Source organism: Serinus canaria, chromosome 14 (assembly GCF_022539315.1).
Source record: "Serinus canaria isolate serCan28SL12 chromosome 14, serCan2020, whole genome shotgun sequence".
NCBI classification, from domain to species: domain Eukaryota; kingdom Metazoa; phylum Chordata; class Aves; order Passeriformes; family Fringillidae; genus Serinus; species Serinus canaria.
Genome location: NC_066328.1, coordinates 14,244,350 through 14,258,999, shown reverse-complemented (window position 1 = coordinate 14,258,999; position 14,650 = coordinate 14,244,350). Strand labels below are relative to the sequence as shown.

The 14,650-nt window shown below is 50.4% G+C and overlaps 2 protein-coding genes across 8 annotated transcripts in view; one reads left to right on the top strand and one right to left on the bottom strand.

The window, feature by feature from the left end:
* The first annotated feature begins 260 nt into the window (after positions 1-260).
* Positions 261-3,256, top strand: B9D1 (B9 domain containing 1). 2 transcript variants are annotated; one of them, XM_009092059.4, is made up of 7 exons: positions 267-504; positions 932-1,000; positions 1,099-1,210; positions 1,274-1,370; positions 1,764-1,826; positions 2,902-2,969; positions 3,074-3,256. In XM_009092059.4, exons 1-7 carry the CDS (start codon positions 448-450, stop codon positions 3,193-3,195), a joined length of 588 nt encoding a protein of 195 aa, XP_009090307.3. In that variant the 5' UTR covers positions 267-447; the 3' UTR covers positions 3,196-3,256. The 2 variants fall into 2 exon arrangements, with proteins under 2 accessions (XP_030085652.1, XP_009090307.3); XM_030229792.2 differs by having other exon boundaries at positions 261-504; positions 1,099-1,370.
* A 6,100-nt stretch (positions 3,257-9,356) lies between these two features.
* Positions 9,357-14,650, bottom strand: part of EPN2 (epsin 2) — a 55,148-nt gene continuing 49,854 nt past the window's right edge. For all 6 annotated transcript variants that reach the window (XM_030229780.2, XM_050980130.1, XM_050980129.1 and 3 more), the window contains one exon: positions 9,357-13,525. In XM_030229780.2, the coding sequence (XP_030085640.2) occupies positions 13,206-13,525 (320 nt within the window). In that variant the 3' untranslated portion in view covers positions 9,357-13,205. The remainder of the gene's footprint in view (positions 13,526-14,650) is intronic.

Sequence of the window (14,650 nt, the reverse complement as noted above, 5' to 3'; positions counted from 1 at the left end):
GATGATACCAGCCCATCCTGGGATCCCGTCCGGCTCCCAACACCCCAAACCCCCGCCCTGTGCATCCCTCAGAGCGCTGTCCCTGAAGTCGGGCAGCTTTGGGGCTCTGCTCATCCCCTGGGCAGGCCGAATCCCCGGCTGGGGTTGCTTTAGGCTGATATTAAACAATAATAATAATAAATAAAGTTCTGGACACGTGGCGGTGCGAGGATAACGGGGCAGCGCCGGGAGGGCTCAGCGGCTGAGGGGAGCGGGGAGGATCCGCCCGGGAACACACCCGTGCCGGATGTACCGGAGGTGGGGTGGCCGCATTTGGGGGCGGTTTTTGGGTGATTTTGGGGCGATTTTGCGGACCGGGAGCCCCACGAAGAGAAGCGAAGCGCGGCGCCGGGGAAGTTTGGCCGCTGCGCCGTCCCGTCTGTCACCACGGCAACCGGAGCGCCCGCCATGGCGGCGCCCAGCGTGTTCCTGCTGGCCGTGAGCGGCGAGATCGAGAGCGGGGAGGTGCGGGAGAGCCGGGGGCACCGCGGGAAACACACCGGGACAGCACGGAGGGATGGGGGGATCGCCCTAGCCCGGTCTCGGTCTCAGTGCTGCGGCTGCCCGCGCGGGATGAGAATCTGCCCCACTGATCCTGGCCGGCCTCAGCCCCAAACCCAACCCGTCCTCATCCCGCCCAACCCTGCACACCCTCAGCGGCTCAATAACCCTGCCTGGCTTCATGCCCCTTAACCCTTCCCTGTCTTAGCCCCTTCCAAACCCATCCCAGCTTCAGCCCTCCCAAACCCATCCCAGCCTCAGCCTTTTAACCCATCCCGTCTGTCCCAGTCTCGCTGGCACATCTGCCCTCAGCACCCTGACTCGGGCAGATCCTCACCCCCAGAAATTCCCAGTGAATTCCCAGTAATCCCTCTCTCTCTCTCCCCCGCAGTTCCCAGGATTCGATGACCTCTACTGCAAGTTCTCCTTTGTCTACGGCCAGGACTGGGTCCCCACGGCGGTACCGCCCCTGTCCCCACCCCGTGTCCCCACCCCGTGTCCCCCTGTCCCCACCCCCGGGCTCAGCCAGGCCCCAGACTCACCCGCTGCCCCCTGCAGGGCCTGGAGGAGGGAATCTCGCAGATCACCTCCAAGAGCAGCGTCTCACCCACCACGCTGGTCTGGAACTTCCCCATCGACATCACCTTCAAGAGCACCAACCCTTTTGGCTGTGAGTGCCGGGGGGGGTCTGGCCCTGGTGCCAAAGCCCCCCCTCACCCCCATTTCCTTGCAGGGCCACAGATTGTGCTCAGTGTCTACGGGCCTGACTTCTTTGGCCACGATGTGGTCAGGGGTTATGGAGCTGTGCACGTGCCCTTCGTGCCAGGCAGGTGAGTGCCAGCCTGACCCTCTGGGCTCAAACACGGCCTGGCCCGGTTATTCTGCTGTTTCTGAAACAAAAAAGCTCCCAAAAATCTCCTCACTGGGCCCTGTCAGTTCACAGAGATTCTCTAGCAGAATTCTTTCATCATTAAATAAATGTTGGTAGTCCTGTAAAGCCCAAACTGGCCTGTAAAAAGCTCAGAAATGAAGCTCAGTTCCTCCCACAATAAATTCTCATTTATTGGAGGATGGAATGGAGGAAAATCTGTTGTTCCTGTGCAAACAAACCCTTTCTGTGTGAAGGGAAATTACTGATTTGCCAGGAATTCTCTGCCTTCATAAACATAAAAATCCTGCTTTTTACTAATTCCTGAGGTTCTGGGCTCTCCTCTTTGTTTCAGGCACAAAAGAACCATTGCCATGTTTGTCCCAGAGTCCACCTCGAGGCTGCAGCAGCTCACAAGGTAATAATTAATGACTTTCATTCATTAAGGAAGTAATTTCTCTCCTGTCCTCAGCCACAAAGGCATTTGCAGCCACTCACTGGTGCAGAGGTGTCACTGCTCTGTGCCAGAACCAGCTTTGTGTTCTCTGAGAAAAAATCACATTTTCAGGTGTCTGGGTCTTTTGAAAAGCTTTCATAATTAATATAATATAAATATAAAATATATAATATAAATATAAGATATACAATATAATATAAATATAAATATTAAATGTAAACATAAATATATAATATCATATAAAATAAACATATTAATTACCTGCTAACTGCACTAAATTACTGCCTGAATCTTCTTGGGGCTGTTCTGGAACAGAAGAGCAAACCCATGAAAAAACAATTCCCAATCCAATTTTTTTTAAGCAATTCAAGGTTTCCAAGCCTCTATGGTTCTCTGGGTGATTAAGAAGGATTTTTCAGCAATATCTTTTCCACAGAAAGATTATTCTAGCCCAGAAAAAAACCTGGATTTAACAAAATCTGTATGAAACCAGTTGCATTTTTTTCCTTAAGGCAAAACTTACCTTTGATTGAATTAGATCAATAAAGAGAATCAGGCTTCAAAACCCTCCTGGCAGTCTCACTGACATTCATCTCATGGCCTGGATCAGTCTCAGCCACCCACTTCATTATTTTGTGTTCATCATTTTGTATTTTGCATTCAAGGATTAGTATTTTGCATTCATAATTTTGTATTTTGTATTCAATTTGTATTTTAAATTAATTATTTTGTAGTCAATAATTAGAATTTTGTATTCAGTGATTAGTATTTTGAATGCAATAATTTGTATTCTGTATTCATTAATTTGTATTTTTATTCATAATTTTGTAATTTTTATTCATAATTTGTATTTTTCATTCAATGATTTGTTTTCTGTATTCATTATTTTGTTTTTGTATTCATTGTTTTGTATTCATGAGTTTTAATTTTGTGTTCATGAATGTGAATTTTGTGTTCATGAATTTGTATTCAGTATTTTGTGGTTTGTATTGATCAGGTTGTGTTTGGCATTCATTAATTTGTGTTTTTCTCCCAGCTGGTTCACAGGGAGGCGCCCGGAATTCACCGACCCCAAAGTGGTGGCACAGGGAGAGGGACGGGAAGGTGAGTCCTGGCAGCCCTGCCTGCTGACAGAGAGCTCCCCCTGAATCCCTTTAATTAATCTGTCATTAATCTGTCATTAATCTGTCATTAATCCCTCCGTGCAGTGACCAGGGTGCGCTCCCAGGGCTTTGTCACCGTTTCCTTCAACGTGATGACCAAAGACCTGCACAAGCTGGGCTACGACGTGGGCCAGGGGCCTGGGCCCCAGGGGCTGCAGGGCCTCTGAGCCCCCCAAACCCCAGGGGCTGCAGGGCCTCTGAGCCCCCCAACCCCAGGGGCTGCAGGGCCTCTGAGCCCCCCAACCCCCGGGGCTGCAGGGCCTCTGAGCCCCCCAAACCCCAGGGGCTGCAGGGCCTCTGAGCCCCCCAAACCCCAGGGGCTGCAGGGCCTCTGAGCCCCCCAAACCCCAGGGGCTGCAGGGCCTCTGAGCCCCCCAAACCCCAGGGGCTGCAGGGCCTCTGAGCCCCCCAAACCCCAGGGGCTGCAGGGCCTCTGAGCCCCCCAAACCCCAGGGGCTGCAGGGCCTCTGAGCCCCCCAAACCCCAGGGGCTGCAGGGCCTCTGAGCCCCCCAAACCCAGGGGCTGCAGGGCCTCTGAGCCCCCCAAACCCCAGGGGCTGCACAACCTCTGAGCCCCCCAAACCCCAGGGGCTGCAGGGCCTCTGAGCCCCCCAAAGCCCTTCTGAGGGAAAGGAGGAGCTGCTCCAACTCAGTCACTCCAAAAAACACCAGCCTGGGAGGATCTGGGATAATGCCCAAGCCTGATCCTCTCAGGGAGGGTGAAGTGTTGTGGGAGTTGTTGTTATTGGTAACATTCAGTGTTTTATGGATGATTATTGTATTTTATTCAGTGTTTTTAGGGGTCAGGCTGTCTCAGAGTAAGCTTGTAACAAAATATTTTTATAGCAGCCTTTTGTACACCTTTTTATAGAATTAATGACACAAAGTTTCCAGCTGTAGCAGTTTCCCTGCAGTTAAAACTTTGCAAACCCAGTTTCTCTTTAGTGTTTTTTGGGGGTTTTTTTTGGCAAATGAGGAATTGAAATTATTGCACCTTCCAAAAATGGTCCTGTGAAATGCATCCCCCTCTAAGCTCTTTTAGGCTGAATAAATAAACTCTGTTGTATCAATGGATTCATTTGTGTTTCTGCTGATAAAGGGATTTCTTTGTTTGTGCCAGGATGTTTTTAAGCCCTAAACCATCCAAGCTCTGCTAGACTTAAAGGTAGAAGAGAAAAAGAAGTGTTTGAACGCAGTGACTAATTGCTGAGTCATTTTCCTATTTAATTTTGGGCATGTAACCTCTTGTGTTTGACTGTAAATCCCAGGAGAACGACACCATCTCCCCAGAGGGGAACTACCCAGACCTCCAAGTGTAGAAATCCCAACAAAAACACCCAGGGATGAACCACAAATCCTCCAGGACACAGCTCAGCAGAACACCTGGGCAGACATTGCTCTGATCCACAGTGGGATGGAATAAATTTAATTTCTGAGAACATAAAGTAGCCACAGAATATTGCTGGGGGCAGCAGCACCTTTTATGTGACATGGAAATACTTTTCCAAGTGTTTTTAGGGATAATTTTTCATCTCCTGCCTTGTTTTTGTTGACTCCAGTGGAGTTGTTTTGGTCATTTGTAATCTCTGAACTGAGGCACGTTGGAATCCAAATTCAGAAGCATTTCCTGTTGGCTCAGAGGAGACTCGAGGAATTTTGTTTCCTTTTCAGCAGTTTGGGAAGCAGGATAAATATCCGTGTTTGAAAGGCTTGGGAGGCAAACAGTGAACCTCCTGCTGCTGCCCAAGACCCAGCTTTCCCTGGAGCACATTCCAACTGCAGCAAAGCTGCCCAGGAGCCTGGCACAGCCCAAACCTGGGCTTTATTCACAGCCAGCTCCTCATCCTGCTGCTCCAGAGCCCTGAATTCCTCCTGTTCCTAAGGAACTCTTGGGTGTTTCACCCCAGTGGGACCAGCCAGACCTGAGCTAGCTTCCCCCTGACAGCTGAGGGGAAGTTAAAAACAATGAAAAGCCAAAATCCTGAACTCCATAAGACAGGATTAAAGAACCTTGAGGTATTTGAGCTGCTCTCTAAGCAGATCCCACACTCCTACCTGCACTGTTAGGACTTTTTGCCTATTTTCTCTGGGTTTAGCTGGATTTTGGGTTGATTTGGGTTCCTCAATGGCTTGAGCACATCCGAGAGCCTCACTTACCTTCCTCAAGGGCTGGGCCAGTTTCCTGTGAGTGTTTCCCTCAGGGCATCACCCAGGGGCTGATGTTTGAAGTTTCCCAAGCCCAATGTTCTTGATACCCTCAAAAACCTCTCCCAGAATTGGCCTTGCTGCTGCCTTCATCATCTCCTGCTTGAAATCTTTGCTCCTCAGGTGTGGCAGTGTTTGCACCTGGGAACAACCTGTGAATAAAGATGGACACGACACCGTGAGCAGGGAGCAGTGACAAGGAAGGGATTTAGGATCCCTCATGGTTCATGGATGTCAAACCCTGGGAGCAGCAGTGCTTTAAGAACAGCCAAATCCCAGGAAAACCCAGCAGCAGGGGCTCACCCAGCTGGAACACCCTGCTCCTTTCCTGGTTAATCATTCTCCCTTCTCTTCAAACCTGCACTGAAATTCCCAACCCAGAACAGCAGCACGAGGCTCTCAGCTGGAGCTCTGCTTCCTTCCCCTGAAGTCTCTCCCAGACAGTGAAATTGGTCATTATCCTCTGAATTCCAGATGGGCAGGGAAAAAGAAAAAATAAAATCATCTTCCTGGAGAACGAGTTCTGGCCCAGGAGGGGCTCCAAGGCCATCCCAAACCAGGGAGATGTTTGGGGTCTCTGCAGCTCTCCTGGCCTGGAGAGGCTTTGGATTCACTCCACGAGAGCTTTCCTGCTGTTCCCCAGGGAGGGAGACAGCCAAGGACAGGGTCTGAACAGCAGCTTGGGGATCAACCCCTCCAGAAAAAGGAGAATAGTTCAGGCAATCCTTAGGAATTGGTATTTACCGCCTTTCCTACCAAACTGCAGCAGCAGCTCCTGCCCTCTCGTGGCTGCTCCCAACCTTCAGCAAAGCTCTGGAAGAGATTAATAACGATGAGCTCCGAGGCCGAATGAAGAATTCCGAGTTTTTGCCGTTCCTCCGTGGAAGTCGCTCCGTGCTGGCTGCCCTGGCACTGGCCCTTGTCCCCAGAGCAGGGGACAAACACCTCCCGGGGCTGCTCCACGGGGAGGGGGCTGAGCCAGGGATCTGAGCATCCACAAGAGGCTGCCAGGCTGCTTTCCACCAGCAGCTCTGTGGCAGCTGGGAATGATCTCCCTCTGAAAATGAGATGGATTCAAGCTGACAGCAGCTTCTCCCCAGCAGCAGTGTCGGGCTGGGAGCAGGAGATCTGTGAAATGCTCCAAAGGAAAAAAAAAAAAGAATATGAAAAAATCAAACACTCAAGCACAGAGCAGCCTGTTTGAAGAAAATTGGGGATTTAGCTCCAGTTCTTGACAGGTTTGTAGTGTTTCCTCCCATCTGTGCCACTGGAGATTCAGGGGATAAAGGCCCTGGATCCGTGCAGGACACAGATCTGGGGGGTCACAGGACAGACAGCTGGGGGGAGCAGTGGCACAGCCAGGCTGGCACCAATGCTGGGGACACCCAGAGCCAGGGAACAGCAGGAGCCCCACCCCAGGCCTCTCCCCTTGGGCTGGTGGTACCTGGATGGGCTGGTGGCCCTGGAGAACCCACCCAGGACATCCCTCAGACCTGAGGGCACTGAGAGCCCCCCAGCAGCCAGCCCTGGTCCAGGCACACCTGAGCAGCACGTGTGGAGCAGCCACCAGCTCCAGGCTGGGATGTTTTCCAGGCCAGTCCTCCAGGCCACACAACCCCCAGCAGAGCTGGGCAAAGGCCACCCCAATCCCACCCTGTCCCCTCTCAACATCCACCCCTGGGGTGCAGAGGGGATCCCTGAGGGATTTTTCCATCAGCTGAGGAGTACCCTGGGAGGCAAATGTGGGGGAGCTCAACCCCCAAGTTCTGAGACACTCATGGATATTTACAAACCCAGGAGCCACCTCCACTTTTGGAAGCAAAAACTCCCAAAGCTGCAGCTCCCACCCAACTCCAGAGCTGCCAGTGGCCTCCAGTGCAGCCCCACTGGGGCTGGGAGCACAGGACAGCACAAATCCCTCAGAACCCATCCTTGGGGCATGGAAAGCAGGGCTGGGCCCCCGGGAGGGAGGCAGGAACAACACGAGCTGCATTCCCAGCAGGATCTGAGGGATCCAGCCTCGTCCTTCAGAGGGAAGAGCAGCAGACACATGGAACTGCTGAAGGTGTCTATTTTTGGCTCCCTATTCAGGCCAGGATATTTAAGTACCCAAATTCACCTCAGAGAATATCATCACTCCATTTAGTGCCAGACTTGCTGATGAAGAAATTAAAAAAGCAGAAAAAACCTCCTCCACCATCACCCAACACAACCCCAGGCAGCCCACGGACTCCAGGGCTGCTACAGCACAGCAGAGCTGGCTCCCTGGAGCTTGGAAAATCCATGGATTTCATTCCATAGCCCCCCAAAATAAAAAAAAAAAAAAACAAAACCAAAAACCCTTTAGGAAGAAGGCAGAGCTGATTTTCACAGGTTCTAGGGGAAGAAGGACACAAAGGTGTCTGATGATTTTCCATGGCAAGCATTGGGATATTGGGAAGAAATTCCTCTCTGTGAGGGTGAGGCCCTGGCACAGGGTGCCCAGAGAAGCTGAGGCTGCCCCTGGATCTCTGGAAGTGCCCAAGGCCAGGCTGGACAGGGCTTGGAGCACCCTGGGACAGTGGAAGGTGTCCCTGCCATGGCAGGGGTGGGATTTTCTTTAATCTCTCAGGGAGATATTCCCCAAAGCCACGAGGGTCCCACAACTCAGTCCAGGTCTGGGACAGCTCTGGGCTCTCCCTGCACAGCCCCAGGATGTGCTGTGTGCCCCCAGGTATCCCCACATTCCTCATTTACCTCCTCCCAATTCCCTGTGGATCACCAGACCCTGCCAATGAACCTCCCTGGCACCAGGGGGAACTTCCACTCCTCAGCTTCAACAATTAAAGAATACAATCAATCGACAGCAGGACAGAACTGCCACCACCACATCCCACACTGGCTCTTCACCATTCCTAATCCTGAGCTCCCAAACAAACAGCAGTCCTTAGGAAATCCAACTCATAAATGGGGAAAAGGTGACCTTTCAAGTTAACTTGAAAAATATGGGAGTTTTGAACGTGAGGGGTCCACAAATCCCTCTGGTTCCCTGAAATGCAGCCTGCAGGGCATTGCAGGGGCTGTGCCAAAGCCAGAGCTCGAGAAGGGCCCAGCCCTCTCCCCACAGCTCCATGAAGAGCAGCAGAAGGGGCAGAGCTGCACCCTCAGCCCAGCACAAAGAGCCAACGCAAACCTCAGCAAAATCTTAAAGCAGTGTGGGCGAGGGGAAGCCAAAAGATAAATCCTTATCCAGAGTCCTCTTCCTGCAGAGCAGGCAAATCCTTCTGACTCCTCTGGAGAGGAAGAGGAAATGTGGGATGGGGGAGCAGCTCTGCAAGGTCAGCGGAAAGCTCGACCACGGGCACAGCTCTGGGGCAGCTCAGGCTCCCTGGCTCACACTGCCTCAGAATTCACCAGAACCCACCAGAATCCAGATCCTTTGAAGAGATCACTCCCCACAGCTTCCAGCCTGAGCCATTCCCACATCTTCCACACAGTGAGATTTAGCTGGAAACGTGCAATTCCAAGAGGCAGGAGTAGAATCAGAGAGCCCCAGAATGGTTTGGGTTGGGAGGGACCTCAAAGCCCATCCACTTCCACCCCCTCCCACTGTTCCAGGGCGCTCCAAGCCCTGCCCAGCCTGGCCCTGGACACTTCCAGGGCTCCAGGGGCAGCCCCAGCTCCTCCAGGGACAATGGAGCCTTCCTGGGGCAGCAGCTTCCCCCAGCTGAAACCAAAGCAGAGACTTTTCTCCCCAAAGCTGCCTTTCCCCCAGTCACATCCCCAGCATTAATTAGTGATCATTGATTAGTGATCAGCCTGATTGGCTGCAAACGAAGCAGGGCACCTGGAGGGGCTCTGGAGAGGCAGCTCCTGCTGCTGCCTGCTAATGAAGTGCCCTTCAATTAAAGCAGCCAGGATCAGAGGCCTGGGTCTCTTCCAGGCTGGAAGCAGCCATGTGATCCGTGCCACAGAGCCCGGGCTGAGCTACAAAAGTGGGAAGTGAGGACTCCCCAGGTGCTGTCCCAGCTCCCCAACCCTCCTTCCACAGGCACCTTCCCCACATTCCTGCCTGGACACAAACTCAGAGCCTCCAGCGAGGCACTGCTCCCTCCACGGGGTTGAAAGAAGGAATTCAGTCACCTGCAACACAACAAATCTCCATTTTTTATTGAGTCAGTAAGGTCTCAGCTGAGCCTGATTTCAGTGAGGCACAGAAACCCCTCCTCTCTCCCAGCCAGAGCAGCCTGTCCTGGGAAAAGTCCTGGATGCATCCAAGGAATCCACAGCACCCTCCATCCTCCTGCCACAAACCTTCCATCAGCTCACCCCAAACCCATCAGCTTCCTGCACCCCTCCACCAAGCAGGGCCTGGGTGGGAATGGGAGGACAAACACCATGAAGAAGCTTGGAAAAAGCAACACAGCTGGAATAGAAGCAATACAATTTTAATTCTGACCAGTCACCTCCAAACCCCTCGTCTTTCCACTGTTCTGATGGCATTGTTTAAATATCACATCTGTGACATTGCTGGGGGGGGAGAAAAAAAATGACACAAAGATACAGACATTATGATACAATAGTACAAATGATAAATTATTTATACAGTAAATAATGGCAATAGTCAGCACAAATCCAGAAAAAGCAGCTGGCTCCTGGGGTTATGAGCAGTTTGGGAAATATTGGAACACTTGGAGAGGAAGAGTTGGATGAGATTCTGCAGGGAAAAAGAAATCTCCTCTTCCTCCCCACCTGTGCAATGTTCAGGCACAGAGCACACCTCGAGCTGGAACAGCAAAGGGGCACCAGGGGAACAAAAGCTGTCTTGGCCAAGGGACTTCCCAAAAACTGAGACCACCACAACCCACCAGGATCCCCCTCCCTGCCCCCTCCACAGAGCTGAGTTTCTCTAGAGCATAAAACTGAATAAATAACTGAGCTTATTTAGGGGGAAGTTATGCCGAGGAGTGTGTGTTAATTTATTTTTTTAACAAGATATTTAACACTTTTCTCTTTGGTCAATTTGACCAGTAAGGCTATTTTGGGCTACTAACATTTTAAAAATCAAAAAAAAACCAAAAAACACTTTGGATATTTGCAAAGTGAGAAAAAGAAGGAGAAGAGGGAAAAATGGAAGAATTGGGCAGAGGGGACACACAAACACCCTCCAGAAATGTGGGAGGGCCAGGAGGGAGGGAGGATTATCCTGGAGAGCAGGAAAATCATCACAAAATGAGCTGGACCATTCAGAGCATCCCCAGGCCAGTGACCCCGCTGTGTCACCCCCAGGGGACACAGCCCAGGAACATTTACCAAACCAGCTCTTTCCCCTGCTAAACTCAGCTCCTGCCACAGGCCCTGTGCCTGGCTGGGATCTGGGCTCAGTTAGTCTCAGCCTAAAGATTTCCAGCACCAGAATTTGGGCTGTGGCTCCTCAGGGAGCCTCCTTGGGGTTTGTTGTGCCATAAAAGTCTTTATTTCATATAAAAGGGAGAGGAAAAGCAACGATTTGCCATTCAACAGCTTCATTAAGCCAGGGCTCCCTCCCAGAGCAAACTGACAGTGACAGCTCCACTGCAGATTATTTCAGCACTTTAAATATTTCTTATCAACCTCATCTTGCCTCTGAAAAGTTCCCCAGGACGTGGCCAAGGACTCTTGGCTGGACAGACAATGCCCCATCCCACTGCAGCTCAGGGGACAAAGGGACAAACCCCAAGTGACCTTGATTCCAGTGCTGGTCAAATCCAACTGGGAAAACAACCCAGGAGGAATCTTGTCACAGATCAGCTGGAAAAAAGCACTTTTACCACCATCTGCAAGAATCACACCCTTCCTGCTCCACACTTCTCAACAGCTTAAACAACAGAAAAAGTCTTTTTCTTTGCTCTGAAAGGCAACATGAATGGGGTTTGGTTTTGTTTTAAAGACAGGCTGGGTGTGGACAGCAGTCCTCTTCCCTCCTCTATAAAAACAAGGATTGGGAATGCTCCCTGCCAGTTCCAGAGGATCCCAGAGGATCCCACATGGCACAGGAACAGCCACACACAGAGCACTGCACACACTGCCAGAGCTACCCTGACCTGCTCAGCTCCAGTCTGGGGCTGTGGCCCTAAATCTGATCATCCTTCAGCCTCCCCTTCCCAGCAGGAGGAGGATCCCACTCCTTCCATGGGATCCAGCTCCTCTTCAGCCCCACAGGGAATTGTTCCACCTCAACACAACTCTGGCAAATTCTCTTTTCCCCCTCTTAAATTAAGGAAAGGCCACCAAGTCCATTCAGAGGTGCCCTGCAGCAGGAAAAATCCCTTTCCATGGATTTTTGGGAGAGGCTGGAGCTCCAGCAGAACCCCTGAGCGTGGTGAGGAGTCCAGACATGAGAATTCACCTAAAAGGGATAACTGAGCTCCCAGGGGAGGCTTGGCCATGGAAGCAGTCATCCCATGGAGTGCACCTTCCAACAGGATAAAACCAAACAAGTTCTGTTTGTACATCAGGATTTTGAACAGCTCCACAAGTTTTACAAGGGAAATAAAACCAACCAGCCTCTCTTGGGATCTTCATCAAGGCTAAAAGTCTGTCCAGTCTGGGGATTGGGAAATGGGAACAAAGCAAGGGAAAGGCGACTTTAGTGTTTTTTCTTTTTAATGTAGTCTTAAATCATGTTATGCTCAAATTCAATTCATCTAAAAATAATTAGTCACGAGGATTTGTTTTTGATTTGCATTATGAATACTTCATTTAAAAGTAAATATTTTAGTGTTAATCTTCCCTTTTAAACTCTCTTTACAGAAACAAAGAGCGAAAACCATAAATAAGAGGGCATTAAAACCATAAAAATGACATTTGCCAATATCTTAATTTTTCAGCCAGACTTGATAAATCTATCAAAACCAGACAGTTAAATAAGAACCACATTATAAAAATTAGCAAAAAAAGGACTATTAGGTAACTCTGCAAACTCAAAATATGAAACTGTACTAAACAAAATATGTGCAAAAGTATACAAGAGTAACTGCATATAGCAAGGTTAAGCCTGAATTAGTTTTAAAGCTTGCCCCGGTGAAACTGAATTCAAAGTTGTCCCACTGTATCTCCTTTCTTTTCTCTTTTTTTTTTTTGCTTTTGTTTTTTCCATTTTTTTTTTTCTTTCAACTCACATTGTAAGTCAAATAAAAACAAAATACACATGAAAAAACTTCCAAACGAAGCTGGTACTGGACAAGCACAGAGCAGGACACTCACTCAGCACGAGTGCAGCCACTCACAGAGAGTTCCAGGAGTCCTTAGAGTAGTGTAGGAATTCAACACTGCACACGACAGCACGACTCGAGCATGGTCTTGGGTGTTTTGTCTGGGGTTTTGTGTTATTTTCCTTTCGAGACAAGCTTGCTGTTGTCAGTCACACCTCAGAGATACCAAAGCAGTGCGAGTTTGCAATGTTTAATGCATAAAAACCAAGCCCCCCTGGGCCCTCCGGGTCGGTCTCTTCTAGAGTAAGGACTATGGGTGAACCAACAGTCTAGAACTGTGTGTAGTTATGTGCAAAACATTCACTAGCACTCGGAATCTCAGGTCTATCTTACGGGCAGAGGAAGTGACAGATGCAGGGGAAGAGTAACTTCAGGAATCCAGCACATGATCTGACATCTACAAAATAGCCAAGGGAGTTTTCCAGTGGCAGGTTCTCTCCCTAGAAAGTGTGTTTGAAATGATTAACAAAGTAACAAAAATGGGCAGAATCTAACTTTGGTGAAAAGTCTGAACATTTCACATGATGCTCAACAAGCCAAAGTAAGGTACCATCTGTAGCAAAGACTAGATTTAGATTAACTGGTAAGTAGAGACAACTCTTCAAAGATCATAACTGTAAACTGCAAATCTACTTCCAAGTCTCTCACACACCGTTCAGTCCACACAGGCCACGTTCGTTTCGCTGGAAAGACTTCAGCCTGGAAACACTAAGAAAAGAAAAGTTCCTTTAATTGGGTCTTTATAGGAGGAAAGGGTTAGTTGTATTTGCAGCCTGGGAGGCTGCTGGCGGCATTCCTGTACTGTGCAGAGCTTGGGGCATTGATCCTGCAATGCTCAGCCCCTGGCCCATCCGGATGGTGCCCATGGCCGGCAGCGGTGCCATGCCCACGGGCACGGGGGCCATGGAAGACAGAGGTATTGGCTCCATGCTCAGGGGGGGCACGGCGCTGAAGGAGGGGCTGCTGCCCATCACGGGGCTCGCTCGCATCTGGTTCAGGGTCAGAGGCTGAGGCTGGTTCACCTGGAAGGGGTTGATTGGAGTCGCTGCCGTGGCGGCGCCTGGGCGGGAGAGAAGGGACAGTGAGGCACTGCCATCAACACCAGGGGCTGCAGTCACCTCTCCTGGCAAAGAACACTCCCTGTGTGCATCCCCATGCCCAAAGCACCCCGTGGAGCATCTGATCCCCAGCAGAGCACAGTGTGCTGCTCCCTGGAAGCAGCCAGTGCCTCCAGCACCCCTTCACTGACCCGCAGCTCCCACCCCCGACAGTCCTGACTGGAGTCACACACAGGTTCCAAACTTGGTTCCCTGCAAAAGCCCTAACCACGACATCCACATCACTGATTTAATGGTTTATATGCTGCTTTGCAGGCTCTCTGGGCCCCCTTACTGCAGAGAGTGAGCTCACATCAGATATTGGGAAGAAATCCTTCCCTGGGAGGGTGGGCAGGCCCTGGCACAGATTCCCAGAGCAGCTGTGGCTGCCCCTGGATCCCTGGCAGTGCCCCAGGCCAGGCTGGACAGGGCTTGGAGCAGCCAGGGACAGTGAAAAGTGTCCCTGCCATGGCAGGGGTGGTTTTTAAGGTCCCTTCCAAACCATCCTGAGATTCTGTGATTTGTGTGCTTGCTCCAAGCTTCCAGCAGCCACCTCCATTTTTGTGTTTCTGGCACCGAGCTGGGACAAGAATCCCCAAAGTAAACAACTTGTTTCCGAATTACAGCCGTGCTCGAAAAAGCAGAGCACAACTTTCCCAGCCTCTGAGGTTCCCTGGACTGCTGCCAGCCCTGCAAATTCCTTTTAGTGTACAAGCCCAGGATTATTTGGATGGCCCAGTGACCCCTCACAAACTTTTTGCAGTACCCGGGAAGGGCAGATACACAGATTTCCTCTCTCCCTGCTCACGGCCAAGGCTGCTCAGAATCACTACTTTTTTCCTACTCAGGGATTTTAATAAATTGACTTTTTCTTCCATTGGAAGAGTGATGAAAATAAATACTGAAAGAGCATTTCCAAGTTTCACCCTAAGAACAACACAGGAAAACATCAGTGCAAATCCAGCTTTTAAAAACCCATCTGCCCCATGTTGGGTGTCACCATTTCAATCTGCTCCAAGCAAGGGCTCACTTCTAACAAGCCCAGCTTGCAGGAGAACTGCAACAGCCAATTTTTCTTCCAAAATACA

Excerpts from the sequence above, each read along its gene's own strand:
- B9D1 (XM_030229792.2), top strand. The coding sequence starts at position 448 with ATGGCGGCGCCCAGCGTGTTCCTGCTGGCCGTGAGCGGCGAGATCGAG. Across the intron at positions 505-931 it reads GCGAGATCGAGAGCGGGGAG|TTCCCAGGATTCGATGACCT; the intron begins GTGCGGGAGAGC and ends TCTCCCCCGCAG. Across the intron at positions 1,371-1,763 it reads GTGCCCTTCGTGCCAGGCAG|GCACAAAAGAACCATTGCCA; the intron begins GTGAGTGCCAGC and ends TCTTTGTTTCAG.